The sequence below is a fragment of the Harpia harpyja genome, chromosome 1 (genome assembly GCF_026419915.1).
Source record: "Harpia harpyja isolate bHarHar1 chromosome 1, bHarHar1 primary haplotype, whole genome shotgun sequence".
NCBI lineage: Eukaryota > Metazoa > Chordata > Aves > Accipitriformes > Accipitridae > Harpia > Harpia harpyja.
The window spans coordinates 78224122-78240829 of record NC_068940.1 but is presented as its reverse complement, the minus strand read 5'-3'; the positions used below and the strand labels follow the sequence as shown (position 1 = coordinate 78240829).

Here is a 16708-nt window from a genome sequence, read left to right as displayed (position 1 = left end):
ACCACAGCCAAGATGGATATAAATCCAGGAAACTGAGTCCTTGCTAAGATCTGTGGTATCTTCTGTGATACCAGTCCTTCCTTCAGAAACATTCATTATACTGCATTTTAAAGATCTTTTCAAGGTCATGGGCAAAAGTCAATCTGCACTTGGGAGAATTTCTGCTGGTTGGCAGAGCAACTTCAGTGCAACCACATAATAAATGGATGACGTACATTAGGTACCTTCCAGCACTGTTTAGTATTTAAAGAAATGCAAGAAAATTCAGTGAAAGTACCTACATTCTGTATAATGTGCTAAGAATCACTGCAAGATCTTCAGTTTGGCACAAGTTGCCTTTCCTTCCATCAGAGTGGAACCATGGCAACTCCTGCAGTATGCAGCCCTTCTCACCCCTTCCAAATCCCCTAACTCTTTTGAGCCTAATTTCAGATTGCATTATGCAATTTTAGAACAGTTTTGTTAACCTGTGTACACAAGCCCTCTATATGCTTCTGCCTCTTGTTAAACTGAGCAATTTTAATGCATTGTTGCAATGTGCTTTCTAATTACAGTGAATTCTGTTTCATGTGTATGACAGACAACCTAGTAACACAATAATTTCACTTAATCATGTAATTACTGGGCAGTTTTGAAGTAGCTGCCTGTCTATGCATCTACTAGTAATTTTTCTGCTTCATGTGCTTGCTGAAAAATAGCACAGCTTAGCACTGAGCATTTTTAACTACTGCAGCAAAACTCTGGATGTGCTTTTGTTTGCACAGCTTGCATTTGGAAAATGTAAAAGAAATTATTTCTGCCTTTAGAAACACTGAAAATAAATGGGAAATACTAAAAGTTACGATTAAAAAAACCCCTTTATTCAGCCTGAAATCTTTGAAAGGCATATATATATATCAAATTCAGTTTTGTGAATGGAAGGTTGCAAAATCCTATTAACCAAAGTACTATTAACAGCATTCCTGCCAGATGTTCTCTCTCTCTTTAGCATACCACTTCTGTAACTGACACACGGAATTGGGGTTATTACAATATGAGATTATGCGATATTGGTGTGTTTAAATTTTAAAAACGTTTTCAGAATCTTGTGTATTCAAAGCATCATCCTGAGGCATCAGTTCCACTAGCTAGTCAGGTTTTGTTCACAGAGATCTTTGCAAGCTGCGAGAAAGGAAACAATCCAAGTGGAGTAGGTTTTAAATAAGAGAACAGTTCCCAGAAGATCAGGCTATGAGCCACTTGGATGCTTGACTGAAAGAAACTATGGAAACACTGAAATCTAAAATGCAAGTGGGAAATTGAAAACAGTTTTTAAATACACCAGTCAGGCACTTGGAAATCCATCAGGTATCATTCTGGAATGATGCTGACTTCTCAAAATGCCAGCTTACTTTGCAAAATGACTTAAGAGGACTATCAAAAAGGTGAGGAGAAATCTAGGCACAAAGCTGCTAACAGCTATGATTTGGCAATCAGCATCCCACAGTGGCAGTAAATGGCAAAATGAGCTCTATTTTCTTCCCATTCAGAATTAGTGTATGTAAATTGAGTATTGCTCAAGAGAATAGGAAGTCATGACATTTATTTTTGGTTTAAAAAAAACAAAACAAAACAGTAAACTTCAATGGCTTAGCTAAAGGGACGATTGTATCTATTACCAGAGCTCAGCTGGTTGCAGCAGGAACTGAAATGTCTTTCGCAGCTCTAGGGGAAGAAGATGGTGGTCCTCTGTAGGAAACTTCAGGAAAACTGGAATTTTATTTGTTCAAAAACTATCTGGCAGCTGGTAGGTGCTAACAGTTCACTGGAGAAATAGGTAATGGAAAAAACTCCTCTAAGACGTTTTTACAAATACTTCCTGGTTTGATGTATACAGATGACATGATGTACAGCAAATTCCTCCTCTTATTAGTTCCTATTTTAAGATTCAGCATGGCTAAAAGCATTGCCAAATTTCTCTAAGACACTCAGGAACAAAATTTCCTCATATTACTGAATGCTATCTCAAAACAGGGGCATAAAAGTCTTACAGACATAGAAATCTTTCAGTACTTCCTCAGTATAAGTAATGAAGTCAAAACAGAAGAGTCAGCATCTGACTCCTGGCTACAAAGGCTTGCCGTAGATAAACCAGAATTATTCTGTATCTGGTTGCCTGTTAACAAGACATGTGGCCTTGTCTCCACTGTTAGTAACCAAGCCTTGGTTTAAGTTCCCCCTCTTTCCTCACTACTAGCTAGTCATTGTAACAGACTGACATAAATACAAGACAAAGAAGAAAAAAATAGTTCTGGTTTTTCTTCTGTATGCAGCCAAATAGTATATATGTAAACAATGTTTAAAATCAGAAGGTACCATTCACAAGTGATGAAATGCTGCGTTCTTTCCTAGAGTCACTCAGCAGCTATTACAATCTTGTTCCCACAAAGGAAATCTCATTGTCCAGTTGACTACATCAACAAACTGCAGAATTTTGGGGTTGCATCATTCATCAAACCCGGGAGCCCAGTGAAGAATCAGAGGCTGTGGGGTTTGTGCATGAGGTAGCAAAAAATTATAGAAATAAACATATGTTTTAATGACTACAAGATTGTTGTTTTGAAGCTCGTCAAAATTCATGACGGCAATATGAATCTTTTAAAATAATGCTTCTGGATATTCCTTTCATTTAAATAAACTCTGTAATTGCCTTCAATGCTCTTGCTATTTTCAAGTCTCATACATCCATGCAGCATTGCAATTTAATTGATACACTTCTTTTCTTCAACCGTGATGCCTCTGTACCTTGGAGAGAAAAATAAATAAATAAATAATTGTAAAAAGATACTTTAATGACACAGCCTGTTTTTATGATAAAGTTTAAGAAATAATTTTAATGTATCTCTGCTTTCCTGATATGCAGAAACACAACATTACATTAAACTTGTGCATACAGCGTGTTTCTTTCTTTAAGAAAATGTGCCATTTTGGTCAGTGTATGATACAGCACTGTCTGACTGATCAGCAATGTATTTTCTAGATTAAAAATATACTAATCCTTTGCAGTATATATTTATGTAAACTTTTAAACCAAATTTTTTTTTTTTTAGGCCACATTTTGGAAATTCATTGCAAACATTGTAGTCTTATCTTTATAGGATGTGTAGTTTTGTATTTTAAAAATGTGTATGAGCATTTATTAATAATTTCAATTTCTTAAACATATTTGCCCCTCAGCAAGTTATCTGCTATCTGACCACAAATGGTATTGGCATGGTATATTGGACTTGATAAAGTAGGAAAAAGATCTGAATTCACAGTAGTTTCAACTGGGAGAAACTGAGGCTGGATGAAAGTTAAACCATTGCCATCTTCCCTGGTTCTTACCCATTTCTCACTAAAAATGCCTGCACGTCTAGCAGTCCCATTATAGGTTTTACATTAAAAGACATACTGTGGCAAAGTACTAAAAAGAAAGGAAAGATGGGAAGGGTAGAATATGCTATTTTGGCTGCAGCAGGAGACCAAAGAACTAAACTGCTTTTAAAGTAAAACGGTACCAGTGTGAACAGTGGTATGTAATTAAAGATGAACATAAAGGAACAGCACCAGCATGCAGTGCTAAAATCAGCTAAGCTATGTCCCAACTCCACCAAATGAATTCTGCTGGCACCAGAAAAGTGTCTAAATACATTGAAATTCATGAAATACAATGAAAATAGGAGAAACATCACAGGTGATGCAAGAAGAGTAGAATGCTTTCTACTTCAGATGTCACAAAATAGTTAGTTGCAATGAAATGTTTAATTGAATTACTTCAGTGAATGACTGTCAGCACTCAAGCAAAGTAATACAACAGAAGATTATGTGACAAAACAGAGAAATGTTCATCATTCACTATATTGCAATAAAGTAAAGCTGTTCCCAACGTAATACTTGGGGATAAGGAATGTTTGTATAAAACAAGGATGAACTGACTGACAGTGTAGTGAGTTAGTTGACAAAGATCAGGACTTGATTCGATGCAAGCTAAGAAAGTCAGCAGTGGGATGCTCTTCCCCAAAATGGGGCCAGAAGCTGGTAAAGAGAATAGTGGTTGTTAGGAAGAAGATAGTTATCAATTCCTGCTGCAGCCGCTTAGGGAATGACAAGAGCTCATCAGCTTAATTTGAAACAAAGGGAATTTACTTTAGGTATTGAGAACAATTCTCTAAGTATTAGAGCCTATAAATTACTGGAATAGCTCTCAGGAATTTTATGAACTTTCCCTCACTGGAGACTGAAAGAAGAAATTAGACAACCACATGTGGTGTATTTCGTGCCGCTTCACTGGACAAGGGTGGACTAGATAATGACTCCCAAATAGCTGTATCTGTGATGGTTTCTTGACTCTACAATTACCTGAATTTTCTTCCCACAGAGGACTCCAGTATAACCAGGACGACAAAAGCATACATTAGGCAATACACACTTGCCTCCAAACAGACACTTCTGGTTGCACACAGCTAAAGCAAGAGAGGTACATACGTGGTTTTATTCAGAAAAACAACTTGGTGAAGGAAAAGCAACTGCTATCTCTATATACTTATTCTGCCTGGTTATAGGAGCTGAGAACTTGGGAAGTATTTTCACAGGGAAGCAGCCCTCAGTGTAAGATGACTTCAGAGTCATGTGGAGCCAACGATGTTCTTATGCCTATCCCATCCCCCTTACGCTTTGATGCAGATTTGACATGGGAATATGCTGAGGGCATGAATGAGACACAGATAGGGACATGAGTAAGGTGGTTTTTAAGGCATCCTACTATTTCAAGCTATTGCAATGGCCTCTCAGGGCTGTTGCAGCAACATATGGTGTTGGAGCAAGCCACCACATACTGCCATGGTCCCGGACTACCATCATATTCTGGAGGGCTTCAGAAGGGGCAGAGGAGTCTCTACTCTTTATCCTGCCTTTGACACAGATTTGGGTTAAAATATAACTGAGGTGTAGGACTTCGAGGTACTATGTATTGCTGAAGCAGTCTTAACTGTGCTGAAGCACAAGGTTTACAGGTCACATCATTCTTACGTGTTTGACACTGGATTCCTTCCCACTGCGGAAGACAATGACATGTACTCGGTCCAATACACTCCCCACCGTTCTTACATTCCTGAAGACAGATTGCTGCACAAACATCATCACAAAGTTTTTTTACATCCCAAGTGATTACTTTTACTTATTATTTACATTTCAGGATGCCCACGAGAGGTTGAGTGCTTTCCATACACAAGAGTCACATCACCTTCACTGAAAATCCGTCTAAGATCAACAAGACATTAAAGAAGAAGGGCAACTAGAAACAAAAAGCCCTGCAGCCAAAGCACGCATTGAGATGTTCTGATGCATCACAGATTGCTACAAAAGCCCGAAATACTGAATTAAGTCAGCACCACTAAATAGCTTTTTTTTTCCATATTTACCATTCTAAAACCCACACCTTAGTGAGAGATCTTTTGTCATGCAACAGACATTCAACACATGGTGAATCAGCTCATGAACATTTGATCCAAAGTTCTTTTCTATGACACATTTTTCTGCACATTCATCCCTGCTTATTAAGCCATAATCGAAACCACTATTATTTCTCATTGGTTAATTGACTGTTTCATAATCAAATCTGTCTTCCATAGTGTCCAAGAATATCTCACCCCTGTCAATATGGGTAATATTTTTTTCAATAAAACTTTCCAATAATTACAGAAAGTAATACAGGGAAATTTGTTTTTCCTCCATGCCATTAGAGAGCTCATTGGCCGTATCAATATCTGAGCCTCGGGTGGGTACTATGACAGACACTAACACTTTATCTATTGGATTTCTACCACTCATCCTCATGTTGATTTTCGTGCAGACTGTGCTTTTATCCACGCTGCCACATTTTATTTATGCACCATCAATATCTTCATTAAGATACAATGTGACCCACAGCTGTACTACCATCACAGACCTATTTCTACCTTTCCTAAAGAGCTTGTGTCCTTTGCATCTTCTATTCCAATCATTTCCCACTATGTTTCCACAGTTTTTCAGTCTTTCACTGTACTTCTTTTTCTATTATATCTACTTTTATATCCTCCAGTACAAACTGAGATTCTTTCACTTGCATGACTCAGCTCTTTGCAGAAATGCAGATGTTTCTTACTTAGACAAGAATTAAGAAAGAAACAAGTATTATTTGCTATACAAAAATTTAAAAGATATTTTGGTCTCATGATTTAGCCTAAGAACTGCACAGTATTAGTTCTCCATCCTAAATTTTGCTGCCAAGTTATAGACCATTATTTTTTCAATGTGTGTATATTCTTGAGTTCTTTGGCACTAACTTCATATTACTTGTGTGGACAGAGGTGTCCTTTAGTCATATATTACTTCTGAGGTATGGTTCTGCTGTTAGCTACAAGATACTTACGAGTGTTACATCTTTTTCCTCTCCATCCTGAAGGACAAGAGCAAACATTTGGCCCTACGCACCTTCCTCCATTCATACATCTTGGCTCACAGACACCTTAAAATAAAAAATGTCTGCTGTTTAATACATTTAACTGATTACAGAATAATTTACTGGTTACTTTTGGATCCTGGAAGGATTTTAATACTGGCTTACTTTTTTCACATCTTCTGCCTGTGTACCCATCAGGACAAGTACAGACATTATTTCTCATGCAATGACCACCATTCTTACAAGGCGGGCTGCAGACAGCTAAAAGATACAAACAGGAGGAAAAGGCTGTAGTTTGCATTTTGTTTTACTTTTAGCAATATACTTCTAGGAAACAAGAGTGCAACACTAAACTTCTGATAGCTTATACAAATGTTCAGCACTATCAGGCCTGTCTTGTAAAAATCATATTAATGTGGATTGGTGCCTATGTCAACAGTAGAGACAAAATCGGATAAAAAGTGGTCAAGGCTGGCAACTGTACGTGTACACGAGTAACCAGACTACATAATATACAATGGAACTGGTTGAACACTGCTCAAAAGATGAGTGGAAGACACGGCAAATTTTGAGTCTCCTTTCTCCTTGGACATTCACTGAATCAGCCATAAAATCTAAAAAAATAATGTAATCTCTGTTTTGCACCACTTCTCAGGTACCTGACTTGATTGTGAATTTTGTGTCTTAAGGTAACAATGTTTTCTCACAGATTTCCTCATAACAGCAGCTAAGCAGGGAGGAGGGGAAAAAAAAAAAAAAAAGATTACCATTCTGACACTGGGCACCAAAGAATCCATGTGGACAGAGGCAAACATCTGGCTTAGCACACGAACCACCATTGAGACACACAGGGTCACAAATTGCTGCAGAAACAGGGTCAGGAAGAGTGGGAAGCATGACACCCAAATAAAACTCTATAAAATATGTGCTTCTTTTGCAAGGACAGGAATTAAACACCTAAGATAACTGCAGGTAATACCATTCACATAAAATCTTTACCCAGAATTTTAGGACCAGTATTAGACTTTCTGGAGGTGCTGCTGGCAGCAGAACTAACATGCAGAGACAAGAGAGAGTGGGGGGGCTCTGTGGCAGTAAGCAGCTGCCCACCGCTGCTGTCTGAGCCACACGGTTCCAAATTTCAAACTATGGGAGGTCCTATGGATGCTTTCCCAGGAACATGGAAGTTGCAGGAGTGTTACCTGTACTGCATGTAGGTCCGTACCACCCAGGTTTACACTGGCAGATGTCTGGAGTAAGACATTCACCACCATTTTCACAGTGTCTGTTGCAAACCACTGCCATCCAAGAAGTTGGGCAGAAACAAAGAAGGAGGGAAGCGGGGGGGGGAGGGGGCGAGAAAAAGATATGTTACAAATCATGCTTGATTCATTCTTCAGTTCTTTCCCAAATATTAACACTGGAAATAACATACAATTCCACTAGTTGAAGAGGAATTGCTGAATAGATTAATCCAGTCTCAAAGCCATAAAAAGCTAGCACCAGACTATAAAGGTAAATAAAATGTAATTACATTTCCATTTAATTATCCACGGTCTGGTTATATTCAGTGTTAAAAATCTAGAAAGTGTCAAATATAAATTCTAAAAAAAAATGGGAAATTCAATACCGAGAGACAAATGGACCATGTTACATGATGGATTTGATGGACTCCCAAGAAAGTTCACTCCAGTGTCCTCCATCACTTCAGCAAGTGCAGCTGCATGCATAGAGTGACACGAGACTAACAAGCAAAGACATTTGCTGTGGAAAACCATGAATCACTTCTTCAGGACAACATCTCATTCTCTTTAGTATTGCTTAACAAAGAGCACCATTTTTTTTGTGTGTCACAAGTGAAACTAGAACAAGAAAAACTGAGAATGAAGAGTCCTGGGATTTGAGGAGGAGATGAACAAAGGATTTTCTCAATTTGGGGTCAATAATGCAGTGGCACATTCAGGTGAATGATATATAAACAGCATGTCTAAATTTGGACTCTATGAATGATAAAAATTACCAGTATGACATCTACCCAAAATTTGGAGTTGCCAAATTGCAGCATGTAGAATTCGATACATAAAAGACAATTTACATGAGACTAACTCAAATTTTTCAGCTATGATCACAGCAAAGTTTCCGATTTTCATGTCAAGTAAAAAGAAAAGACCCCATAATGCGGTTCTGAATTCAGTTTTCCTGTATCCCAGTTCTTCTGACCCACCATTCACTGATATCAACTTCTGAATGTACCCCAGCATGTAACCAATTTAAGATGATAGAAGTTAAAAAGCTGTAAGGACATATTAAACATCTGTGTTCGTTCTGAAGGTAGTATCACACATGCAACGTGCTTAATGTTTCCACATTCATGAATCATAAATAATAAACTATCTGCAATTTTTATAGTACGTTATGTTTTCAAAGTTAAATGCAAATACTATCTAACTAATGTCTGAAAAGCCCAAGTATGGAAGCCTTCAAAGTGGCACAGGTATTATGGCATTTGCTAGCATTAGACAGAGTGCATCAAAAACTTAAGCCGTAATTTGCTTTCTTGCTCCTGAAGAACGGGAGAAATGTTCTGTATTCTTCCTTTATGCTTTTTTTGCTTACTTGTATCACATCTTGGTCCCACAAAACCATATGGGCAGGTGCAGAGATTTCTGGCCAAGCATGTGCCTCCATTTTGGCAGGGTGGTTTACAATGTGCTGCAGATATAGAATTATGTTGTTCAAGAAATCACCTCTAAAAAGATGCATGGTTTGGTTATGCTTTAGAAAAAGGGAAGTGTTAATAATTGACAGTGAGCAAAGAACTGGAAATAAAATAATGAGACATATGCAGTGCCTTTTGACAAGAATAAGTAACAAGAACAACTTAATTCCAACAGAGTACAGACATGCCCAACAGTCATCCTGAAGAAAAGAAATCTGATACAATTTCCAGATAGGACTTCCCACTCTTTGGGAGTGTTTAGCTTAGAGGCATCTACATTCACTGGTCAACTCCTCTACTTACTGTGAAAGCTAAATTTAGAAATATCCAATCACAACCAACTTTTACAGTGTATATCAAAAAAAGTAGGGTATATACCAACATGTTACTCAGAGAGTTCTGTTAAAGTAAAAGTAAAATGAACACACCTCTTTGCTGTCAGAATGAACAGTCATGGAAGTTATTTACAGCATCCTTTGGGTATTTATGGATTCAAAAGTGAAAAATCTTCTATTTACCTTCCTCACAAGTGGAGCCACTGTATCCTGGTAGGCATTCACATACATTGGGCTTAATGCACTTCCCATGGTTTTTGCAATCAGGTCTGCATAGAGCTGTGCAAAAAATCAACAGTGATCTTCAAATCATTAATTTGTGGATACAAATTACCACAGGCTAAATCAAAATGCCATACTCACCAGCCTGACAGTTATAACCAGCATAACCAGGCTTGCATTTGCAAATATTGGGTGCCACACACTCCATATTTTTGCCACATGTTTCTCTACATCTTGCTGAAAGGCAATGAAGAAAAAGAAAGGAATAAGGAAAACAAAAGTGGCATTTCAGCACAACTGTGTCTTGCCTAACATGATGAACACATCACATAGAATCCATTAGGTCACTGCCCATAAGTGGGGATCCTGAGACAAATCCAAAAAATATTTTAAGTGCATCCACAAAACTAAAAGCCTGTAGGCTATGGCAACGTTAATAATGAAAATGAGAAAATTCAATACTCTATGCATTTCACTAATCATACAGTAACAATGTACTCTCAAGTTATAAAAATGTCACAAGATTCTTTTCTGCAAAGCATTTAGTGCAGTCATTTGTAATACCTCTGCAAGTGAAGCCATCTCCATAATAACCATAAGGACAATGACCACACTTGATGCTTCCATCCTGACTTGGCTCACAAGGTACACCAGGAAAACAGGGTAAATCGGTACAGGTTACTGCTTTAGGAATCACTATTTCACTCAGCTCTTCAGGAAGCATTTTTGGTGGGACAGTGACTTCAACAAGGGCAAAAGGTAAAGGACTCGCTTTATGCTTGGCTAATAGGTGCTGAACTCTCTGAGCATTTCCACCTTTGAACACTTTGCTTGGCAAAGAAAGCCCTTTGCTTATATTTGTTCTGCTGCTAGAAGTCTTCTTGCTGGTCTCAAAATAGCTGTAGGCCTCAACTTGTGCCCTTGTTTTCTTCTCAGGTGATACAGCATGGCTCCTTGAAGATGTGGTCATCACAGCATGTACTGAAGAACTCTCCTCCACGTTAGCAAGGTGACCACTGATGGCGCTGAGAGCATGAGCAATGTTTCCAGTAACAGCAGGTTGTACAGAAGCACTTCTCTGAGAATTAAGTGACTTCCAAGTGGTGATTGTTTTTACTGTGGAGCCTAGCAGATTGCTGCTACTGACTGTTTCTGTAGAAATAAATCTCTCAGGGACATCTGTAGAACTGGGAATATAGCCTGAGATGCTTAAAACCTTCTCAAAGGATGATTGTTGAAAACCTACAGCATGTTAGAAAGAAAGAGGGGAAAAAGGTATGGGAATATTATGAGACTTTTTTTTGCTTCTGAAGGTGGGGAATGTCTTCTGAACAGAAAACATACAGCCCATGCATTCTGTGCTTCAGGAATTCTCTCTGTGTGCTACATCAGAACATACATATGCAGTAGAACCTAACTCCTAACTGGCAGAATTGGAGAAGATCAAGGTATTCTGGGTATGTCCTTTCCCACCCTCACCATGGCCTTTTCTTGGCTGGAAGATAAGGAGAAAGCACCATATATATGAGGCAGACAGCAGAGATTTTCCCATACTGGGTCAATAAACAGCTTTACTGTCAGAGCAAATTACCAGCTCCATATACTGCTTCCAACTAGAAAACTGAAACAGAGTTTAAAGAAAAGATACTTTTTATGGTTCACCAGTATGTCTAACCGCTAGTAATAAACCTAGAGTCTAGAAGCAGATATTTAATCACAAGTATGTACATGCTTATACTTACTGATGCACCATGGACAGTATTTTAGGTGAATAATCCACCACCTTGTAGAAAAAGTATTACCATGTTTTACTCTCCAAACTTTCTTAAAGTTTCTGCATGGCTTTTATTAGTGGGATATTTCATGTGTTTTATAACGACAGAGACTGACTCAGTCTCCTCACTGAAAGGAGTGCAAAGAGAACGAAAAGTTCTTCATATTCTGCCCAGAAAAAGCAGGTGGTCTGGTGGGTTGTGGGAAGGAGGATGGCACTGTAATCCCAGAACAGCAGAATGCCATATATGGGCTTTTAGCATTATGGGGCAGAGGAGGAATGAAACTGGAGGAGATTATCCAACCTAACTTAATCTCTGTCCCTAACTCCATTTAGAATTGTACTAGAAAATGGTCTACGAAAGGTTAAACTTCACTGAATCTTATTACAGAGTGCTGTCTCCCACTGCTGAAAAGCAAACCATTTTGCAGCCGATGAAGAATTATCCAGCACTGGCAGCAGAGTGAGAGAGTTTTCCTCGTCCCCCACTAACAATTCAGAGCTAAAGGGAAAAGACACACAAAAATTTCCTGCAAAGAAGGCCCCAGCAGGCACAGAGCTAGAAATGCCAGCAACAGCGTTTACGGAGTTTTGGAATTAAGACATTCACTTGCCATACCCTTCACCTTTCCTTTGAGTTAAAGTAGGAAAATGGCATTCAACATAATGCCATAAACTTTTGCTTATCTCATATAACAGATGTCCCTATCCCCACGTTACCTATTTTATGTCAGTGGTTACTCACAAAAACAAAAGGCGACGATAAGAACGTCATACATCACACTGTCAATAAAATGACTTGACTGACCTAAGGGATTTGTTGATATTGACATGTCAGTCTCATTTTTCACATCAGAATACAACGCCAATAATGAATTAAATTGAGTCAAACTGAAAAATTAAAGTGAATAACATAAAACTGACTAGAACCTTTATTTGCCAGCTATATTCTTATCAGTATGTGAATCAGAAATTCCATTTTCTTCACAAAAAAATCACCTTTATTCCCTCCAGTTTCTCCTGTGGAATCCTTTCTTTCAACATTAGTGTCCTCAAAGCTTCCTAAAAACAAAAGATGTGAAAACACATTAGTAGTTAGTTTTGTTTCAACTGCAAATAAATGACAGAACTAAAGTTTTAATACATAAAAATAACTCAAAATTCAGAAAGCAGATAAAGAGTAAAAATTGCTTCTTAAAAGTTTTCAGTAGAGTATTTTAAAAACAGAAGTTATTCAGTAATTGCATTTTAAATAAATGTTTGGGCACCTTATTTGGCAAGTGCCTTGATTTGGGTTCTATGTTAAGCAATCTGATAGAAAAATATTTTGTCAATAATTGCTCATATTATGAAAATAATGCAGAAAACCCCCAACATTTCATTGTATTCTACTTTGATATAAAAGAATTTGGCTATTTTGTATCTATTTTTTCCAGTCACCTGAAAAAGTGTTTTACAACTATGTGACTCAGTGCAGTCTGATGTTGTCATCAACTGAGATTCTGTCCCAGCCATCCACAGTCAGAGACACAGTCCTGTTTTGCTGACTACTGAAAAGAGTTCTAAGTTAGTTAGAAACATGAAGCACAACCAAAGATACCTTATCTGAATGACAATAAGGTAACAGCATTCTTCTGAAAAACAAATAATTTTACCATAACATGACTTCCCATCTCCTTGCAGATTATTTGGGCATGGACCACAATAGTAAGAACTGAAAGTATTGAAGCAAAATACTCCAGGGAAGCAAGGACTGGATACACATTCATCTACATCATCTTGACAATTTTTACCTGCATTGAAATACAGATTTGGGGTTTTTTATAATTTCGTGTCACTAGACTTTGACAGTGTGTTTATAAAAGTAGAATGTATGCAGGTGCTGAAATACAAAAAGGGCATCTATCAAGTGCCAACTATTTCAGTACATCTAATAAGTACAGCTGACTAGGTTTGCTGTTCACATTTTTACATCTTGTATCAAGTATCTTGCTTATTGCGGAATACGGAGAAGATGGGCTGTGGGGACTACACTTTTATCTGCAGGCATAGGAGGAATCACACTGTAACCAAATTCATCACTCCTATGTTTCACCATGTTGCTGAGTTTACCTCTGCAGAGGAGAACCATGGAAATTTGCTCTCATAATATAAACCACCATTGTATTCATGCCAGAAAAATCTTATAGTATATCTTATAATTTTATCACAAGACCATAAAATTTCCTCAAACCCCAGCAGCAAGCTATTTATAGTCAAAAATTTTTTACAAAAATTGTAGACATAAAATTAGAAACTCCTATTTATGACTAAATGTGATAAATGTGTGTAAATAAAGTAGCAATTTACCTTGAAGTTCAGGCGGACATTCACAGTAATAGCTGTTTATTCCATCCACACATCTGCCAATACCACACTGGTTAAGTTTACAGTCATCAGTATTCACTTGACAGAGATCACCTTCAAATCCAGCCACACACACACAAAGATATCTTCCACTTCCAGGTGGGAAATTAATGTTTGTCACACATGAGCCATTATTTAGGCAATCACACGATTTTACACTGACCTACAAGACATGCCCAATAAGACAGTTTTCTTTTTTTAATGAACTAGCAATGAGTTTTGTAATTAGGTATCTTAAACATCTTACTAGTAGGTATCATTTTACTGTAATATTCATTACCTCTATTTCTACCTTAGTCTTTGCGTTGCAGTCATCTGTCAAAGAAAATGTAATTTTCTGGAGATTCATTGACACAGCTTTCCACAAAAGGAGACCTGATGGGGAAAGACTGGCACCTTCTGGACCAGAATCCAATGTGAATTGAATAGCAGAGCCCTCTGGATCCGAAGCCAAAAACTGATATACAAAATCTTCTCCATAAAAAGTCTGTAGCATACCCTGAAAAGTTTCAAGCACTGGAGGCTGGTTGTCTGTAACAAAGGAGATATTTTCCTTTTTTAAGCAAAAGTTGCAATATACTTATAAAAATTAAAAGGAGCCTATCTTTCTATTAAGGAAGTCACATGTAATTACTTCTCTTAAATTCTAATGTCATTTGAATGGCACAGGAAAAACACTAGATATTGTCATGATAGCTGTAACAACATAACCAAGAAATTACTTATACTACGCAAGAGCTTGTAAAGATGCAGTGCATCTATATACATAGAAAGAACTCAGAATTTATCAAATTTAACCACTATACTTTACCTATGCAGAGATAGTTTGCAGATTAAAGTACAGGAAGACATAAAACTCAGAGGTGACTGCGGTTTCCTTTAACAAATGAATAGATATTGTTAAGCGATACTTGGTAATGGGCTGCAGTGACTATCTTGGCAAAACTGAGCATGAGGTGATGGAATAAGTTATTCACTCACGGTTCCTAGGAAGGATTTCAACCACACAACAACTTACTAGTAAGCCTTAGTCTATTTAGACTGCACTGTTGAGCTCTAACCTATTTGGCAGGAATAGCTAGATTTCTAGAGATACCAGGTGAAAACAAACAAACAAAACCCCAGCAACAGGACAAGTTCTGTGAAAGAGAGAAGCAGAAGCCCTGAGGATAGTGTAGGTTTTGAAGTTGGGACATAGGAAGGTGATTAAGATTGCTAAGTTTTGGGTTACAGTGAAGTGACAACTCCAAGCAGGAACCCACCCACTGTGGCAGAAACCATGAAGGGAGAAGCAGCTGTAATCAGTGTCTCAGCAGTTAGATTCTGACACCCCGTTCCTAATGTCATCCACTCTGGAGAAGAGGTGCTCCTTGGTTTTGGGGAATTGCTTCTGGTTTACATTCTTCTCCCATTTCTGACTCTGGCAATATTGAATTCCAGTCTGTGGCTGTAACATGGAAACCCCTTGACTCCCTGACTGCTGGATGAGTTTCATTTCATTCAGGTTTCATTCTTTTGGAATAGGTATAGCTACCTTGGCTTTCAGTACAAGTTTGAACTAGGAAAAGATTCAGCAAGACAGGCACCAGAAGTCCCACTCATACAGGACCCTTCCCAATCCAGGCAGAGTCTTGCCAGCACATTCACCCATGAAAACACTGATGGAACACTTGTATTTGAGATGTTATAGACTGGGGTCGATGGGGCAGGCTGGATGGCTACTAGTAAAGCCCCAAAAGACGTCCCATTTGGTGAAGGGACGAATATGATTTGCATATCCAAAGACTAAGATCTGAGCCAAAAGAGCTACAACTTCTAGGCTAGAACTTTGTACTATGGAGAAGGAAAATGAAGAATCTAGACTTGGGTCTTCTTTTCATAGTGTGGTTTCTAACTGGACAGAAGCATGACAGCCTTGGATATACTTTCAAGTATTTGTTTAGGCCACGTATCTATGCCATCAATGTGGATTATGTCCAAATATTAAGTGGATAATAAATATGACATGCCATTTAATTCAGTTTGTGTTCTCCTCTTGTTTGGTATCAGTCATTTGTTGGAAAATATCTTTTATTCCTAAACGTTGAAGACAAACATTTGTGGATGTAGCTGTGCCAAATATCAAAAGACTTCAAAGTGCCAATTAGGCTGAGAGCTGTTAATTTTCATTAGTTATTTGTAACGGCTACTGGGGGGAGCTGGGCAAGAAAAAAAAAAAAAGCGTGACTTTTACATGTATGGTCTGGAAAACAAAATATAATTTTCAGAAATTAGGAGAAATGCCAGATGAAAACCAAAATCAAATTACAGGCTAAAATACTGGGTACTAAGCTTTAAATGAAACACTTTAATAGTTAAACTTAAAACTTCACTATTTCCATAAATTTAAAAACTTAGTCGATTTTCAACTTCTTGCTATTAAAAAAAAAAACAAAACTATTTAGAACTTACTTTCAACAACTGACCAAGTTAACTTTGATATGTCAGGTCTGCAGAGTAAGCAAGGGCTGGTTGGATTTGTGTCACCTTCACCGTAACAGAGTCCATCTATGTTGCATGTTTTCTCCTTTTAGAGAAAGACAATGTGATTCATTAATTTTTGGTTATCAAACAATAAATCTGGAAGAATTTTTAAAGTGTCAGATAAAATCTAATCTATTCTGCACTTCCACTAAACGACTAAGGTTGTTTTTAAATCTAAACAACTGACAGCATGTTTGGTTTTATTTGGTAATTATATGAAGTGGTTTGGGGTTGATTTTTTTAATTCAAAATTGCCTCATCCCAGCTTC

The 16708-nt window shown here is 37.7% G+C and overlaps 1 protein-coding gene across 5 annotated transcripts in view; it reads right to left on the bottom strand.

Annotated features, from left to right (window-relative positions):
* Positions 1–838: 838 nt before the first annotated feature.
* Positions 839–16708, bottom strand: part of VWDE (von Willebrand factor D and EGF domains) — a 42555-nt gene continuing 26685 nt past the window's right edge. For 3 of the 5 annotated variants that reach the window (XM_052801226.1, XM_052801237.1, XM_052801255.1), the window contains 14 exons: positions 16368–16482; positions 14197–14447; positions 13860–14079; positions 13166–13303; positions 12510–12572; positions 10301–10978; positions 9878–9973; positions 9698–9793; positions 9077–9172; positions 7663–7758; positions 7228–7323; positions 6626–6721; positions 6431–6526; positions 4492–5145 (listed from right to left, as the gene is read on the bottom strand). In XM_052801226.1, the coding sequence (XP_052657186.1) occupies positions 4916–5145; positions 6431–6526; positions 6626–6721; positions 7228–7323; positions 7663–7758; positions 9077–9172; positions 9698–9793; positions 9878–9973; positions 10301–10978; positions 12510–12572; positions 13166–13303; positions 13860–14079; positions 14197–14447; positions 16368–16482 (2367 nt within the window). In that variant the 3' untranslated portion in view covers positions 4492–4915. The other 2 variants (XM_052801227.1, XM_052801246.1) reach the window with 2 other exon arrangements.